Consider the following 17,101-nt stretch of genomic DNA (forward strand, 5'->3'; position numbering starts at 1 on the left):
GAGATGACCAATGTCTACCTGGAGCCCCCTGGGGAGGTGCCAAATGCCCACCTGGACACACCTTGGAGGTGCCCAGCGCCCACCTGGAGCCCCCCAGGTGCTCGTGGCCAGGAGGACCCGGTGCCCGCGGTGGGGGTGGGGGCACCTGCACACCTGTACCCGCAGGTGAGGGGTGCCGGGGGGTGCCAGGAGCTCACCTGAGCTCACCTGGCCCAGGTGAGGCCGTTCCCGCGTCCCCCCCGGGTCAATAAAGGCGCCGCTGCCCTCATTGCGGTTTGTACTTCCGGGAGGGGCGGGGCCAAGGGAGGGGCGAGAGAGGAAGAACCAATGGGTGGGGAGGGGCGGGGCTAGGAGAACCAATGGGTGAGAAGGAGTGAGGCTAAGAGCCAATGGGGAAGAATGGGCGGGGTTAAGACAGCCAAATGGAGGAAGGGGCGGGGCCAAGGAATGAGGGGTTACCGAGAATCACTGGGGTCATAGTGGGGCCTTACTGGGAATAACTGGGACCATACTGGGAATCACTGGGAGATGAAATTGCCCATCCTCCACTCCCAGTGATTCCCAGTATGGCCCTATGATTCCCAGCATGGCCCAGTGATTCCCAGTACGGTCCCAGTATGGTCCCAGTTATTTCCAGTATGGCCCCAGTGGTTCCCAGTATGACCCCAGTGATTCCCAGTATGGTCCCAGTATGGTCCCAGTTATTTCCAGTATGGCCCCAGTGGTTCCCAGTATGACCCAGTGATTCCCAGTATGGTCCCAGTATGGCCCAGTGATTCCCAGTATGGTCCCAGTATGGCTCCAGTGATTCCCAGTATGGCTCCAGTGATTCCCAGTACGGTCCCTGTGGTTCCCAGCATGTTCCCAGTATGACCCCAGTGATTCCCAGTATGGTCTCAGCATGGCCCCAGTGGTTCCCAGTATGGCCCCAGTGGTTCCCAGTATGGTCCCGGTATGGCCCCATTGATTCCCAGTATGGCCCCAGTGATTCCAAGTACGGTCCCAATGATTCCCAGTATGGTCCCAGTATAGTTCCAGTTATTCCCAATATGGCCCCAGTATGGCCCCAGTGGTTCCCAGTATGATCCCAATGATTCCCAGTATGGCCCCAATGGTTCCCAGTATGGTCCCAGTGATTCCCAGTATGGTCCCAGTGGTTCCCAGTACGGTCCCAGTATGGTCCCAGTATGGCCCCATTGATTCCCAGTACGGTCCCAATGATTCCCAGGATGGCCCCAATGGTTCCCAGTATAGTTCCAGTTTTTCCCAGTAAGGCCCCAGTATGGCCCCAGTGATTCCCAGTATGGTCCCAGTGATTCCCAGTATAGTTCCAGTTATTCCCAGTATGGCCCCAGTATGGTCCCAGTGATTCCAAGTACAGTCCCAATGATTCCCAGTATGGCCCCAGTGGTTCCCAGTATGGTCCCAGTATGGTCCCAGTGATTCCCAGTATGGTCCCAGTGATTCCCAGTATGGCCCCAGTGGTTCCCAGTATGGCCCCAATGGTTCCCAGTATGGTCCCAGTATGGCCCCAGTGATTCCCAGTATGGCCCCAATGGTTCCCAGTATAGTTCCAGTTATTCCCAATATGGTCCAGTATGGCCCCAGTGATTCCCAGTACGGTCCCAATGATTCCCAGTATGGCCCAATTGGTTCCCAGTATAGTTCCAGTTTTTCCCAGTAAGGCCCCAGTATGGCCCCAGTGATTCCCAGTATGATCCCAGTGATTCCCAGTATGGCCCCAGTGATTCCCAGTATGGTCCCGGTGATTCCCAGTATGGCCCCAGTGGTTCCCAGTATGGCCTCACTGATTCCCAGTGTGGTCCCAGTATGGCCCAGTATGATCCCAGTGATTCCCAGTATGGCCTGAGTTATTCCCAGTGTGGCCCCTGTGATTCCCAGTATGGCCCAGTGATTCCCAGTATGGCCCCAGTGATTCCCAGTATGGCCTCAGTGATTCCCAGTATGGCCCAGTGATTCCCAGTATGGTCCCAGTACGGTCCCAATGATTCCCAGTATGGCCCCAGTGGTTCCCAGTATGGTCCCAGTATGGCCCCACTGATTCCCAGTATGTTCCCAGTTATTCTCAGTATGGTCCCAGTATGGTCCCAATGATTCCCAGTATGGCCCCAGTGGTTCCCAGTATGGTCCCAGTACGGTCCCAATGATTCCCAGTATGGCCCCAGTGGTTCCCAGTATGGTCCCAGTATGGTCCCACTGATTCCCAGTATGGCCCCAGTGATTCCCAGTATGGCCCCACTGATTCCCAGTATGGCCCCAGTGATTCCCAGTATGGCCCCACTGATTCCCAGTATGGTCCCAGTATGGCCCCAGTGATTCCCAGTATGGCCCCACTGATTCCCAGTATGGTCCCAGTATGGCCCCAGTGATTCCCAGTATGTTCCCAGTTATTCCCAGTGTGGTCCCAGTATGGCCCCAGTGATTCCCAGTATGGCCCCACTGATTCCCAGTATGGCCCCACTGATTCCCAGTATGGCCCCAGTGGTTCCCAGTATGGCCCAGTCATTCCCAGTATGGCCCCAATGATTCCCAGTATGGTCCCAGTATGGCCCCAGTGATTCCCAGTATGGCCCCAATGATTCCCAGTATGGTCCCAGTATGGCCCCAGTGATTCCCAGTATGTTCCCAGTTATTCCCAGTGTGGTCCCAGTATGGTCCCACTGATTCCCAGTATGGCCCCAGTGATTCCCAGTATGGCCCCACTGATTCCCAGTATGGCCCAGTCATTCCCAGTATGGCTCCAGTGGTTCCCAGTATGGTCCCACTGATTCCCAGTATGGTCCCACTGATTCCCAGTATGGCCCCACTGATTCCCAGTATGGTCCCAGTGATTCCCAGTATGGCCCCAGTGGTTCCCAGTATGGTCCCAGTGATTCCCAGTATGGCCCCACTGATTCCCAGTATGGTCCCAGTGATTCCCAGTATGGCCCAAGTTATTCCCAGTATGGCACCAATGGTTCCCAGTATAGTTCCAGTTTTTCCCAGTAAGGCCCCAGTATGGCCCCAGTGATTCCCAGTATGGTCCCAGTGATTCCCAGTATGATCCCAGTGATTCCCAGTATGGCCCCAGTGATTCCCAGTATGGCCCCAGTGATTCCCAGTATGGCCCCAGTGGTTCCCAGTATGGCCTCACTGATTCCCAGTGTGGTCCCAGTATGGCCCAGTATGATCCCAGTGATTCCCAGTATGGCCTGAGTTATTCCCAGTATGGCCCCAGTGATTCCCAGTATGGCCCCAGTGATTCCCAGTATAGTTCCAGTTATTCCCAGTATGGCCCCAGTCTGGTCCCAGTGATTCCAAGTACGGTCCCAATGATTCCCAGTATGGCCCAGTGGTTCCCAGTATGGTCCCAGTATGGCCCCAGTGATTCCCATTATGGCCCCAGTGGTTCCCAGTATGGCCCCAATGGTTCCCAGTATGGTCCCAGTGGTTCCCAGTATGGTCCCACTGATTCCCAGTATGGCCCCAGTATGGCCCCAGTGATTCCCAGTATGGCCCCAGTGGTTCCCAGTATGGCCCCAATGGTTCCCAGTATAGTTCCAGTTATTCCCAATATGGTCCCAGTATGGCCCCAGTGATTCCCAGTATGGCCCCAGTGATTCCCAGTACGGTCCCAATGATTCCCAGTATGGCCCCAGTGATTCCCAGTATGGTCCCAGTGATTCCCAGTATAGTTCCAGTTATTCCCAGTATGGTCCCAGTGATTCCCAGTATGGCCCCAGTGGTTCCCAGTATGGCCCCAATGGTTCCCAGTATGGTCCCAGTATGGCCCCAGTGATTCCCAGTATGGCCCCAGTGGTTCCCAGTATGGCCCCAATGGTTCCCAGTATAGTTCCAGTTATTCCCAATATGGTCCCAGTATGGCCCCAGTGATTCCCAGTACGGTCCCAATGATTCCCAGTATGGCCCCAATGGTTCCCAGTATAGTTCCAGTTTTTCCCAGTAAGGCCCCAGTATGGCCCCAGTGATTCCCAGTATGGTCCCAGTGATTCCCAGTATGATCCCAGTGATTCCCAGTATGGCCCCAGTGATTCCCAGTATGGTCCCGGTGATTCCCAGTATGGCCCCAGTGGTTCCCAGTATGGCCTCACTGATTCCCAGTGTGGTCCCAGTATGGCCCAGTATGATCCCAATGATTCCCAGTATGGCCTGAGTTATTCCCAGTATGGCCCCAGTGATTCCCAGTATGGCCCCAGTGATTCCCAGTATGTTCCCATTTATTCCCAGTGTGGTCCCAGTATGGCCCCAGTGATTCCCAGTATGGCCCCAGTGGTTCCCAGTATGGCCCCACTGATTCCCAGTATGGCCCCAGTGGTTCCCAGTATGGCCCAGTCATTCCCAGTATGGCTCCAGTGGTTCCCAGTATGGTCCCACTGATTCCCAGTATGGCCCCAGTGATTCTCAGTATGGCCCCACTGATTCCAGTACGGTCCCAATGATTCCCAGTATGGCCCCAATGGTTCCCAGTATAGTTCCAGTTTTTCCCAGTAAGGCCCCAGTATGGTCCCAGTGATGCCCAGTACGGCCCCAGTCATTCCCAGTATGGTCCCAGTGATTCCCAGTATGGTCCCAGTATGGCCCCAGTGATTCCCAGTATGTTCCCAGTTATTCCCAGTGTGGTCCCAGTATGGTCCCACTGATTCCCAGTATGGCCCCAGTGATTCCCAGTATGGCCCCACTGATTCCCAGTATGGCCCAGTCATTCCCAGTATGGCTCCAGTGGTTCCCAGTATGGTCCCACTGATTCCCAGTATGGTCCCACTGATTCCCAGTATGGCCCCACTGATTCCCAGTATGGTCCCAGTGATTCCCAGTATGGCCCCAGTGGTTCCCAGTATGGTCCCAGTGATTCCCAGTATGTTCCCAGTTATTCCCAGTGTGGTCCCAGTATGGTCCCACTGATTCCCAGTATGGCCCCAGTGATTCCCAGTATGGCCCCACTGATTCCCAGTATGGCCCAGTCATTCCCAGTATGGCTCCAGTGGTTCCCAGTATGGTCCCACTGATTCCCAGTATGGTCCCACTGATTCCCAGTATGGCCCCACTGATTCCCAGTATGGTCCCAGTGATTCCCAGTATGGCCCCAGTGGTTCCCAGTATGGTCCCAGTGATTCCCAGTATGGCCCCACTGATTCCCAGTATGGTCCCAGTGATTCCCAGTATGGCCCAAGTTATTCCCAGTATGGCACCATTGGTTCCCAGTATAGTTCCAGTTTTTCCCAGTAAGGCCCCAGTATGGCCCAGTGATTCCCAGTATGGTCCCAGTGATTCCCAGTATGATCCCAGTGATTCCCAGTATGGCCCCAGTGATTCCCAGTATGGCCCCAGTGATTCCCAGTATGGCCCCAGTGGTTCCCAGTATGGCCTCACTGATTCCCAGTGTGGTCCCAGTATGGCCCAGTATGATCCCAGTGATTCCCAGTATGGCCTGAGTTATTCCCAGTATGGCCCCAGTGATTCCCAGTATGGCCCCAGTGATTCCCAGTATAGTTCCAGTTATTCCCAGTATGGCCCCAGTCTGGTCCCAGTGATTCCAAGTACGGTCCCAATGATTCCCAGTATGGCCCCAGTGGTTCCCAGTATGGTCCCAGTATGGCCCCAGTGATTCCCATTATGGCCCCAGTGGTTCCCAGTATGGCCCCAATGGTTCCCAGTATGGTCCCAGTGGTTCCCAGTATGGTCCCACTGATTCCCAGTATGGCCCCAGTATGGCCCCAGTGATTCCCAGTATGGCCCCAGTGGTTCCCAGTATGGCCCCAATGGTTCCCAGTATAGTTCCAGTTATTCCCAATATGGTCCCAGTATGGCCCCAGTGATTCCCAGTATGGCCCCAGTGATTCCCAGTACGGTCCCAATGATTCCCAGTATGGCCCCAGTGATTCCCAGTATGGTCCCAGTGATTCCCAGTATAGTTCCAGTTATTCCCAGTATGGTCCCAGTGATTCCCAGTATGGCCCCAGTGATTCCCAGTATGGCCCCAATGGTTCCCAGTATGGTCCCAGTATGGCCCCAGTGATTCCCAGTATGGCCCCAGTGGTTCCCAGTATGGCCCCAATGGTTCCCAGTATAGTTCCAGTTATTCCCAATATGGTCCCAGTATGGCCCCAGTGATTCCCAGTACGGTCCCAATGATTCCCAGTATGGCCCCAATGGTTCCCAGTATAGTTCCAGTTTTTCCCAGTAAGGCCCCAGTATGGCCCCAGTGATTCCCAGTATGGTCCCAGTGATTCCCAGTATGATCCCAGTGATTCCCAGTATGGCCCCAGTGATTCCCAGTATGGTCCCGGTGATTCCCAGTATGGCCCCAGTGGTTCCCAGTATGGCCTCACTGATTCCCAGTGTGGTCCCAGTATGGCCCAGTATGATCCCAATGATTCCCAGTATGGCCTGAGTTATTCCCAGTATGGCCCCAGTGATTCCCAGTATGGCCCCAGTGATTCCCAGTATGTTCCCATTTATTCCCAGTGTGGTCCCAGTATGGCCCCAGTGATTCCCAGTATGGCCCCAGTGGTTCCCAGTATGGCCCCACTGATTCCCAGTATGGCCCCAGTGGTTCCCAGTATGGCCCAGTCATTCCCAGTATGGCTCCAGTGGTTCCCAGTATGGTCCCACTGATTCCCAGTATGGCCCCAGTGATTCTCAGTATGGCCCCACTGATTCCCAGTACGGTCCCAATGATTCCCAGTATGGCCCCAATGGTTCCCAGTATAGTTCCAGTTTTTCCAGTAAGGCCCCAGTATGGTCCCAGTGATGCCCAGTATGGCCCCAGTCATTCCCAGTATGGTCCCAGTGATTCCCAGTATGGCCCCAGCGGTTCCCAGTATGGCCCCAGTTATTCCCAGTATGGCCCCAGTGATTCCCGGTATGGTCCCAGTTATTCCCAGTATGGCCCCAGTGATTCCCAGTATAGCCCCAGTATGGCCCCAGTTATTCCCAGTATAGCCCCAGTATGATCCCAGTCCCTCCCAGTCCCTCCCAGTTCCCTCCCCCCCGGTTATTTTGGGCCCCCCCACACCTGTCCCTGCCCCTCCCTCACCCGGGCCCCGCGCCAGCGCCCCTCCCCCCGGGACAGGCCGGCAACTGGGAGGGACTGGGAGGGACTGGGAGCGACTGGGAGCGACTGGGAGGGACTGGGAGTGTTTGTTTGTACTGGTCTGAACTGGTTTAAACTGGGATCACTGGGCTGAACCAGTCTGAACTGGTGTGAACTGGTTTGAACTGGTGTGAACTGGTTTGAACTGGTGTGAACTGGTTTGAACTGGTTTAAACAGGGAGCACTTGGCTGAAGTGGTCTGAGCTGGTTTGTACTGGTCTGAACTGGTTTGAACAGGTTTGAACTGGTTTGGACTGGGAGCACTGGGCTGAACTGGTTTGAACTGGTGTGAACTGGTTTGAACTGGGAGCACTGGGCTGAACTGGTCTGAAATGGTCTGAACTGGTTTGAACTGGTGTGAACTGGTTTGAACTGGTTTAAACTGGAGCACTGGGCTGAACCCGTCTGAAATGGTGTGAACTGGTTTGAACTGGTTTGAACTGGTCTGAACTGGTGTGATCTGGTTTAAACTGGGAGCACTGGGCTGAAGTGGTCTGAAATGGTCTGAACTGGTTTGAACTGGTGTGAACTGGTTTGAACTGGGAACACTGGGCTTAAGTGGTCTGAGCTGGTTTGTACTGGTCTGACTGGTTTGAAACTGGTCTGTACTGGTCTGAACTGGTCTGTACTGGTCCGTACTGTTCCATACTGTTCTGTACTGGTCTGTTCCAGTCTGTACTGGTCTGAACTGGTTTGAACTGGTCCGTACTGGTCCGTACTGGGAGCCCGGGCCCGCTCCCAGCTGTGCCCCGGGAGGAATTCCGCCCCCCTGGCCACCTGTGCCTGCACTAATTAGCGGTGATTAATTACGGGGATTGATTACCGGGAGTGATTCATTACCGTGCGAGTGATTAATGACCTGGGAGTGATTGATTCATTGCCCTGGGGAGTGATTAATTACTGGGAGTGATTAATTACCGGCAGTGATTAATTACGGGATTGATTACCGGGAATGATTAATTACCCTGGGAGTGATTAATGACCCTGAGGAATGATTAATGACCCTGGGAGTGATTAATGACCCTGAGGAATGATTAATTACCCTGGGAGTGATTAATTACCCTGCGGAATGATTAATTACAGGGAATATTTAATTACCGGGAATGTTTAATTACCGGGGCTGTGATTAATTACTCGGCAATGTTTTAATTACCGGGAAGGGATTGTTAATTAGCGAGAATGTGTAATAACCGTGGGGAATGATTAATTAGCGGGGAATTATTAATTAGCAGGAATGATTAATGACCAGGAATTATTAATTAGCGAGGAATGATTAATTACTCGGCAATGATTAATTAGCAGGGATGAGGAGCTGCCCTCAGGGGTTAATTAGCGGCGGGGATTAATTACCCGACAATGATTAATTACCTGAAATGATTAATTACCTGAGATGATTGATTACCGGACATGATTAATTACCCAGCAATGATTAATTACCCTGGGAGTGATTAATTACCCTGGGAGTGATTAATTACCCGGCAATGATTAATTAGCAGGGATGAGGAGTTGCCCTCAGGGGTTAATTAGCGGCCGGGGTTAATTAGCGGCGGGGATTAATTACCGAGCATGATTAATTACCCGGCAAAGATTAATTACCGGACATTATTAATTACCTGGCAATGATTAATTACCCAGCAATGATTAATTACCCAGCAATGATTAATTACCGGACATTATTAATTACCAAGAATGATTGATTACCCTGAGGAATGATTAATTACCTGGCAATGAGTAATTACCCGGCAATGATTAATTGCCCTGAGGAATGATTAATTACCCGGGGATAATTAATTAGCGGGGATGAGACGCTGCCCTCAGGGGTTAATTAGCGTTGGGCATTAATTACCGGGGAGGGGCAGCGAGCGCGACAGGTGCGGGAGCAGGTGCGGGGGGGAGGGGCGGGGGGAGGGGAACTGGGAGGGACTGGGATAAACTGGGAGGGACTGGGATAAACTGGGAGGGGAACTGGGGGGGACTGAAAGGGACTGGGATAAACTGGGACGGACTGGGATAAACTGGGATAAACTGGGAGGGAGTGGGGGAGACTGGGATGGACTGGGGGGAACTGAGAGGGACTGGGATAAACTGGGAGGGACTGGGGGGAACTGGGAGGGACTGGGATAAACTGGAATAAATTGGATGGCCCAGTATGGCCCCAGTGATTCCCAGTATGGCCCCAGTAGAGCCCACCTGGCTCCCAGTATGGCCCCAGTGATTCCCAGTATGGTCCCGGTATGGTCCAGTACAGCTCCATGCACCCCCAGGGATGTTCTCCCAGTATATCCCAGTATATCCCAGTATATCCCACTGCCCCCAAATCCCCTTCCAGTCCCTCCCAGTATATCCCAGTACACCCCAGTGCCCCCAAATCCCCTCCCAGTATATCCCAGTGCCCCCAACTCCCCTCCCAGTCCCTCCCAGTATATCCAAGTACACCCCAGTGCCCCCAAATCCCCTCCCAGTATATCCCAGTGTTCCCAGACTCCCTCCCAGTTCATCCCAGTCCCCCCCGTTGTCCCAGTCTCCCCCCACCTCTTCTGTCCCCCCTTTTGTCCCCTCCCGTGTCCCCTCTGTCCCCTCCTTGTCCATTTGACCCCCCCTGTGTCCCCCCCCGTGTCCCCTCCCTGTCCCCCTCTGTCCCCTCCTTGTCTATTTGACCCTCCCCGTGTCCCCCCCATGTCCCCCCGTGTCCCCCTGTACCCTCCCTGTCCTCCCCGTGTCCCTCTGTCCCCTCCGTCCCCTCCTGACCCAGTCCCCGTGTCCCCCCCCGTGTCCTCTGACCCCCCCCGTGTCCCCCTGTCCCCTCCCTGTCCCCTCCTTGTCCCTCTGACCCCCCCCGTGTCCCCCCCCGTGTCCCCTCCTTGTCCATTTGACCCCCCCCGTGTCCCCTGTCCCCCCTCCTGTCCCCTCCTTGTCCATTTGACCCCCCCGTGTCCCCCCCGTGTCCCCCCCCTGTCCCCGTGCCCATCTTTGGCCGTGTCCCCCCCCCGTCCCCGCGGTGTCCCCGCGGTGTCACCGCGCAGGTGACAGAGCCCGGCGGGGCCACGGGAAACTCTGAGTCACAGCCGGGGGCCACCAGGGGGGACACGGGGACAGCGGGGACACGGGGGGGACACTGCGGACACCTGGGGACAGCGACAGCGGCAGCGACAGCGGCCGGCACACAGGTGAGACACCTGGGGACAGCTGGGGGACCCTGGGGACAACTTGGGGACAGCTGGGAGACCCTTGAGGACCCTGGGGACAGGTGGGGACCCTGGGGACAGCTGGGGACAGGTGGTGGACCCTTGGGGCACCCTTGGGGACATTGGGACAGTGGGGACATGGGGGACCCTGGGGACAGCTGGGGGGCTCTTGGGACACCCCCGGGGACAGCTGGGGACAACCTGGGGACACTTTGGAACACTTGGAAGCATCTGAGCCCCTCTTGGGGACAGCTGAGGGACCCTTGGGGACCCTGGGGACAGCTGGGGACAGCCTGGGACAGCTGGGGGACCCTGGGGACAGAAGGGCCACTCTTGGGGCACCCTTGGGGACACTTGGGGACATTCAGGGCCATCCGGGCCCCTCACGGGGACAGCTGGGGGACCCCTGGGGACCCTGGAGACACCTGGACCCCTCTTGGGGACCCTTGGGGACACCCGGGACCCCCATGGAGACACCTGGGCCACCCCCAGGGACAGCTGGGGACACCGGGACAGGTGGCACCGGGTGGGGGAGGGGGGGAGGGGACATTGGGACAGGTGGCACTGTGGGGGAGGGGACATTGGGGGCACTGGGACTGGTGGCACTGGGGGCACCGGGACAGGTGGCACTGCTGGCACCGGGGGGGGAGGGGACACTGGTGGCACTGGGGGCACTGGGGGCGCGGTGACAGGTGGCACCCGGGGGGAGGGACATTGGGGACACTGGGACTGGTGGCACTGGGGGCACGGTGACAGGTGGCACCGGGGGGGAGGGGACATTGGGGACAGGTGGCACTGGGGGGGAGGGGGGAGGGGACACTGGGGGCACGGGGGCCACGGTGACAGGTGGCACTGGTGGCACTGGGGGGACGGGGGGAGGGGACATTGGGAACACCGGGAGAGGTGGCACTGGCAGGGAGGGACACTGAGACTGGTTTATACTGGGTTTTACTGGGTTTTACTAGTTTATACTGGTCTGTACTGGAATATACTGGGTTATACTGGTCCATACTGGTCCATTTTGGTTATACTGGTCCATACTGGGCTATACTGGTCTGTACTGGAATATACTGGGTTATACTGGTCCATACTGGGTTATATTGGTCCGTACTGGTCCATACTGGGTTATACTGGTCTGTACTGGTCCATACTGGTGCAGGCCATTCAGACTCCATCAGAGGCCTGTGAGGATGAAGGTGATGGAACGGGACTGGGTTATACTGGTTTATACTGGTCTGTACTGGAATATACTGGGTTATACTGGTCTGTACTGATCCATACTGGGTTATACTGGTCCGTACTGGTCACTAGTGGGTCATACTGGTCCATACTGGGTTATACTGGTCTGTACTGGTCCATACTGGGTTATACTGGGTTATACTGGTCTGTACTGGTCCATACTGGGTTATACTGGTCTGTACTGGTCACTAGTGGGTTATACTGGGCCATACTGATCCATACTGGGTTATACTGGTCTGTACTGGTCCATACTGGTCCATAGCAATTTATACTGGTCCATACTGGTCCATACTGGTCCATACTGGTGCAGGCCATTCAGGTTCCATCAGAGGCCCCTGAGGATGAAGGTGATGGAACTGGGCTGGGTTATACTGGGTTATACTGATCCATACTGGTCTATAGTGGGTTATACTGATCCATACTGGTCACTACTGGTCCATACTGGTCCATACTGGTTTATAGTGGTCCATACTGGTTATACTGGTCTTTACTGGAATATACTGGGTTATACTGGTCCATACTGGGCTGTACTGGTCTGTACTGGTCTATACTGGGTTATACTGGTCCATACTGGTCCATACTGGGTTATACTGGTCCGTACTGGTACAGGCCATGCAGGCTCCCCTGGAGGCCCCTGAGGGTGAAGGTGATGGAACTGGGCTGGGTTATACTGGGTTATACTGGTCCGTACTGGAATATACTGGGTTATACTGATCCATACTGGTCTATACTGGTCCATACTGGTCCGTACTGGTTTGCAGGCCATGGAGGCTCCCCTGGAGGCCCCCGAGGATGATGAAGATGAAGATGAGGATGAGGAGCAGGTGGCAGAGGCTCAGGAGCGCCTCCTGCAGGCGCTGATGGCGCGCACGGCGCGGGAGCTGCCCCAGCGGGAACTGGAGCAGGACTGGGCCGTACTGGGAGAACTGGGCAGCGGCTCCTACGGCCGGGTGCTGCTGGCCGAGCCCCGGGATGGAGGTGAGAGCGCACCTGGGGGCACCTGGGAGCACCTGGGAATATCCACAGACACACCTGGGGACACCTGGACACACCTGGGCAAACCTGGTCACACCTCGGGACATCACAGACACACCTGGGCACAGCTGGGCACACCTGGGAATAGCCACAGGCACACCTGGGACACACCTGGACACACGTGGGCACACCTGGGCACTCCTGGGCACACCTGGGAATATCCACAGACACACCTGGGCACACCTGGGGATAGCCACAGGCACACCTGGGATACACCTGGACACACCTGGGCACACCTGGGATACACCTGGACACACCTGGGAATATCCACAGACACACCTGGGATACACCTGGACACACCTGGGCACACCTGGGTACAGCTACAGCACACCTGGGGGCACCTGGGCACACCTGGGAATATCCACAGACACACCTGGGATACACCTGGACACACCTGGGGATAGCCACAGACACACCTGGGGGTCACCAGGGTCATTCTCCCCTAGGGTTGCCCAGGTGTGTAACCTGTCCCCAGGTGTATCACTCTCTCTCAGGTGTCCCAGGTGTGTCAGTCCCTGTCTCCAGGTGTGTTACCTGTCCCAGGTGTGTCTGTCTCTGTCCCCAGATGCATTACCTCACCCAGGTGTGTTACCTGTCCCTGTTCCCAGGTGTTTCCTGTCTCCAGGTGTGTTACGTGCCCCCAGGTACATTCCCTGTCCCATCTGATCCAGGTGTGCTACCTGTGCAGGTGTGTCTGTCCCTGACTCAGGTGTGTTCCCTGTCCCAGGTGTGTTCCCTGTCCCATCTGATCCAGGTGTGTTACCTGTCCAGGTGTCTCTGTCTCTGTCCCCAGATGCATTACCTGTCCCAGGTGTGTTCCCTGTCCCAGCTGACCCAGGTGTGCTGTTACCTGTGCAGGTGTGTTACCTGTGTCAGGTGCGCTGTTACCTGTGCAGGTGTGCCTGTCCCTGTCTCAGGTGTGTCTGTCCCTGTCGCAGGTGTGTTCCCTGTCCCAGGTGCGCTGTTACCTGTCCCAGGTGTGTCTGTCCCTCACCCAGGTGTGTCTGTCCCTCACCCGGGTGTGTTACCTGTCCCAGGTGTGTTACCTGTCCCAGGTGTCTCTGTCCCTGTCTCAGGTGCGCTGTTCCCTGTCTCAGGTGCGCTGTTCCCTGTCTCAGGTGCGCTGTTACCTGTCTCAGGTGCACTGTTACCTGTCTCAGGTGTGCTTTACCTGTCTCAGGTGCGCGCGTGGCGCTGAAGCTGCTGTCCAAGGAGCGCACGGCCAGGTGCGGCTTCCTGCGGGAGTTCTGCACTCACCTGTGCCTGCGGGGGGCGCTCACCTGTGTCCAGGTGCTGCCGCTCGCCTTCGAGACCCCCACGGAGTTCGGCTTCGCCCAGGAGCTCGCACCTGCCGGGGACCTGTGCGGCCTCCTCACACCTGGGGTGAGTCACAGGTGAGGGACAGGTGAGGGACAGGTGTGAGACAGGTGAGAACAGGTGAGGACAGGTGGGACTAGGTGTGGGAGAGGTGTGCGACAGGTGGGACAGGTGGGGACAGGTGAGAACAGGTGTGAGACAGGTGAGGGACAGGTGTGCACAAGTGTGTGCAGGAGAGGGACAGGTGAGGACAGGCGTCAGACGGATGAGTCACAGGTGAGTGGGACAGGTGTGCACAAGTGTGTACAGGTGTGCCCAGGTAACCTCTCAGGTGACCGCAATGGTGGGGTGACAGTGCTGAGTGTCCCCAGGTGTGACCCCAGGTGCATTACCTGTCCCCAGGTGTGTTACCTGTCCCCAGGTGTGTCTCCCAGAGACGCAGGTGAATCACTGTCCCTCACAATGACCCCAGGTGTGACCCCGGGTGTGTTACCTGTCCCCAGGTGGGTCTCCCGGACCCGCAGGTGATTCACAGGTGACACCAGGTGTGTTACCTGTCCCCAGGTGTGACCCCAGGTGTGACCCCAGGTGTGTCCCATCCCCAGGTATGACCCCAGGTGTGTTACATGTCCCCAAGTGTGACCCCAGGTGTGTCACCTGTCCCCAGGTGTGACCCCAGGTGTGTCACCTGTCCCCAGGTGTGACCTCAGGTGACCCCAGGTGTGTTACCTGCCCCCAGGTGTGACCCCAGGTGTGACCCCAGGTGTGTCCCATCCCCAGGTATGACCCCGGGTATGTTACCTGTCCCCAGGTATGACTTCAGGTGACCCCCGGTGTGTTACCTGTCCCCAGGTGTGACCCCAGGTGTGTCCCCCATCCCCAGGTGGGTCTCCCGGAGCCGCAGGTGAAGCGCTGCGCCGCCCAGGTATCGTCCGCCCTGTCTTACCTGCACGGCCACGCCCTGGTGCACCGCGACCTGAAGCTGGACAACGTCCTGGCCTTCGACCGCGAGTGTCACCTGGTCAAGCTCGGCGACTTCGGCCTGACGCGCGTGCTGGGCTGGCAGGTGCGGCCGGCGCGCAGCCCCGCCCCTTACGCCGCACCTGAGCTGTGGCACCTGCGCGCAGGTGAGGCGCGGCTGCGGCTGGAGCCCGCGCTGGACACCTGGGCGTTCGGCGTGCTGCTCTTCGCGCTGCTCACCGGCCGCTTCCCCTGGAGCTCACCTGCGCGCTCCGACCCCGCCTTCCGCCGCTTCCGCACCTGGCACGGCCGCACCTGCGCAGGTGAGGCCCCGCCCAGGCCGCCGCGCACCTGGAGGGGTTGGGGGAGGCGGCGCTGAGGATGTTGAGGGGGTTGTTGCACCCCTTACCTGGGCGGAGGTGTCCGCCCGGGGAGGTGCTCAGGTACCTGGGTGGGCAGTGGGCAGGTGAGGGGGGGCAGGTGAGCTCTGCAGGTGAGGCGGGGCAGGTGAGTTCTGCAGGTGAGGAGGAGCAGGTGAGTTCTGCAGGTGAGGGGGAGCAGGTGAGCTCTGCAGATGAGGGGGAACAGGTGAGCTCTGCAGGTGAGGGGGAGCAGGTGAGTGCAGCGGAGGAAGGGGGGAGCGGGCAGGGGTCGTCCTCAGGTCAGAGTGGGAGCGGCCAGGTGAGCTCTGCAGATGAGGAGGGACAGGTGAGTTCTGCAGGTGAGGAGGAACAGGTGAGCTCTGCAGATGAGGGGGAACAGGTGAGCTTGGCAGGTGAGGAGAGAGAGGTGAGCTTTGCAGGAGAGATCAACCAGGTGAGTTCTGCAGGTGGGAGTGGCCAGGTGAGCTCTGCAGGTGAGGAGGGACAGGTGAGCTCTGCAGATGAGGGGGAACAGGTGAGCTCTGCAGATGAGGGGGAACAGGTGAGCTTGGCAGGTGAGATCAGCCAGGTGAGCTCTGCAGGTGAGGAGGGACAGGTGAGCTCTGCAGGTGAGGTCAGCCAGGTGAGTTCTGCAGGTGAGATCAGCCAGGTGAGCTCTGCAGGTGAGAGCCCTGCAGGTGAGGGGGTGAGAAGTCAGGGATACCCCTCAGGTGAGAGTGGGAGTGGCCAGGTGAGCCCCACAGGTGACTCCAGGCTCCCCAGCAGTGAGGTGGGGACACCTGGACAGGTGAGGGAAACACCTGGAGGTTGGATACAAACACCTGGAGGTGAGATAGAGACACCTGGACAGGTGAGGGAAACACCTGGAGGTGGGATAGGAACACCTGGACAGGTGAGATGGAAACACCTGGAGATGGGATAGAAACACCTGGGAACGGGAGAGAAACACCTGGACAGGTGAGGGAAACACCTGGAGATGGACTGGGAACATCTGGAACGAGCTGGAAGCACCTGGACAGGTGCTGGACACACCTGGAGGGAGCCCAGAACACCTGGACAGGTGTTGGACACACCTGGGATGGACCAAGAACACCTGGACAGGTGTTGGACACACCTGGGATGGAGCCAAGAACACCTGGACAGGTGTTGGACACACCTGGAGGGAGCCAAGAACACCTGGACAGGTGTTGGACACACCTGGAGGGGTCACCTGTGCCCACCTGGAGATCCCAAATCCAATAAAATTCCCGGGATTTTTTTTCTTTTTTTTTTTTTTTTTGTTTTTTGTTTTTGTTTTGAGTCTGGCAGGGTGGGGGAGAGGAGGGAAAATTGGGAAAAAATTGGGGGGAAATGGGAAAAAATTGGGAAAAATTGGGAAAAAAATTGGGGGAAAATTGGGGGGAAATGGGAAATTGGGATAAAAATGTGGAAAATTGGGGAAAATTGGGTCTGAACTAGTTTAAACTGGGAGCACTGGGCTGAAGTGGTCTGAACTGGTTTGAACCGGTTTGAACTGGTTTGAACTGGTTTGAACTGGTCTGAACTGGTCTGTACGGGTCTGTACTGTTCCATACTGTTCTATACTGGTCTGTTCCAGTCTGTACTGGTCTGTACTGGTCTGAACTGGTCTGAACTGGTCTGAACTGGTCCATACTGGTCCGTACTGGGAGCCCGGGCCCGCTCCCAGCTGTGCCCCGGGAGGAATTCCGCCCCCCCGGCCACCTGTGCCTGCACTAATTAGCGGTGATTAATTACGGGGATTGATTACCGGGAGTGATTCATTACCGTGCGAGTGATTGATTCATTACCCTGAGGAGTGATTAATTACTGGGAGTGATTAATTACGGGATTGATTACCGGGAATGATT

The 17,101-nt window shown here is 56.7% G+C and overlaps 1 protein-coding gene across 1 annotated transcript in view; it reads left to right on the forward strand.

Annotated features, from left to right (window-relative positions):
* The first annotated feature begins 3 nt into the window (after window positions 1-3).
* Window positions 4-17,101, forward strand: part of LOC117009733 (uncharacterized serine/threonine-protein kinase SBK3-like) — a 29,157-nt gene continuing 12,059 nt past the window's right edge. Inside the window, exons 1-3 of the mRNA XM_033084051.2 lie at window positions 4-165; window positions 12,300-12,516; window positions 13,754-13,956. Of these exons, the coding sequence (XP_032939942.1) occupies window positions 4-165; window positions 12,300-12,516; window positions 13,754-13,956 (582 nt within the window). The remainder of the gene's footprint in view (window positions 166-12,299; window positions 12,517-13,753; window positions 13,957-17,101) is intronic.

Source organism: Catharus ustulatus, chromosome 35 (assembly GCF_009819885.2).
Source record: "Catharus ustulatus isolate bCatUst1 chromosome 35, bCatUst1.pri.v2, whole genome shotgun sequence".
NCBI classification, from domain to species: Eukaryota; Metazoa; Chordata; class Aves; order Passeriformes; family Turdidae; genus Catharus; species Catharus ustulatus.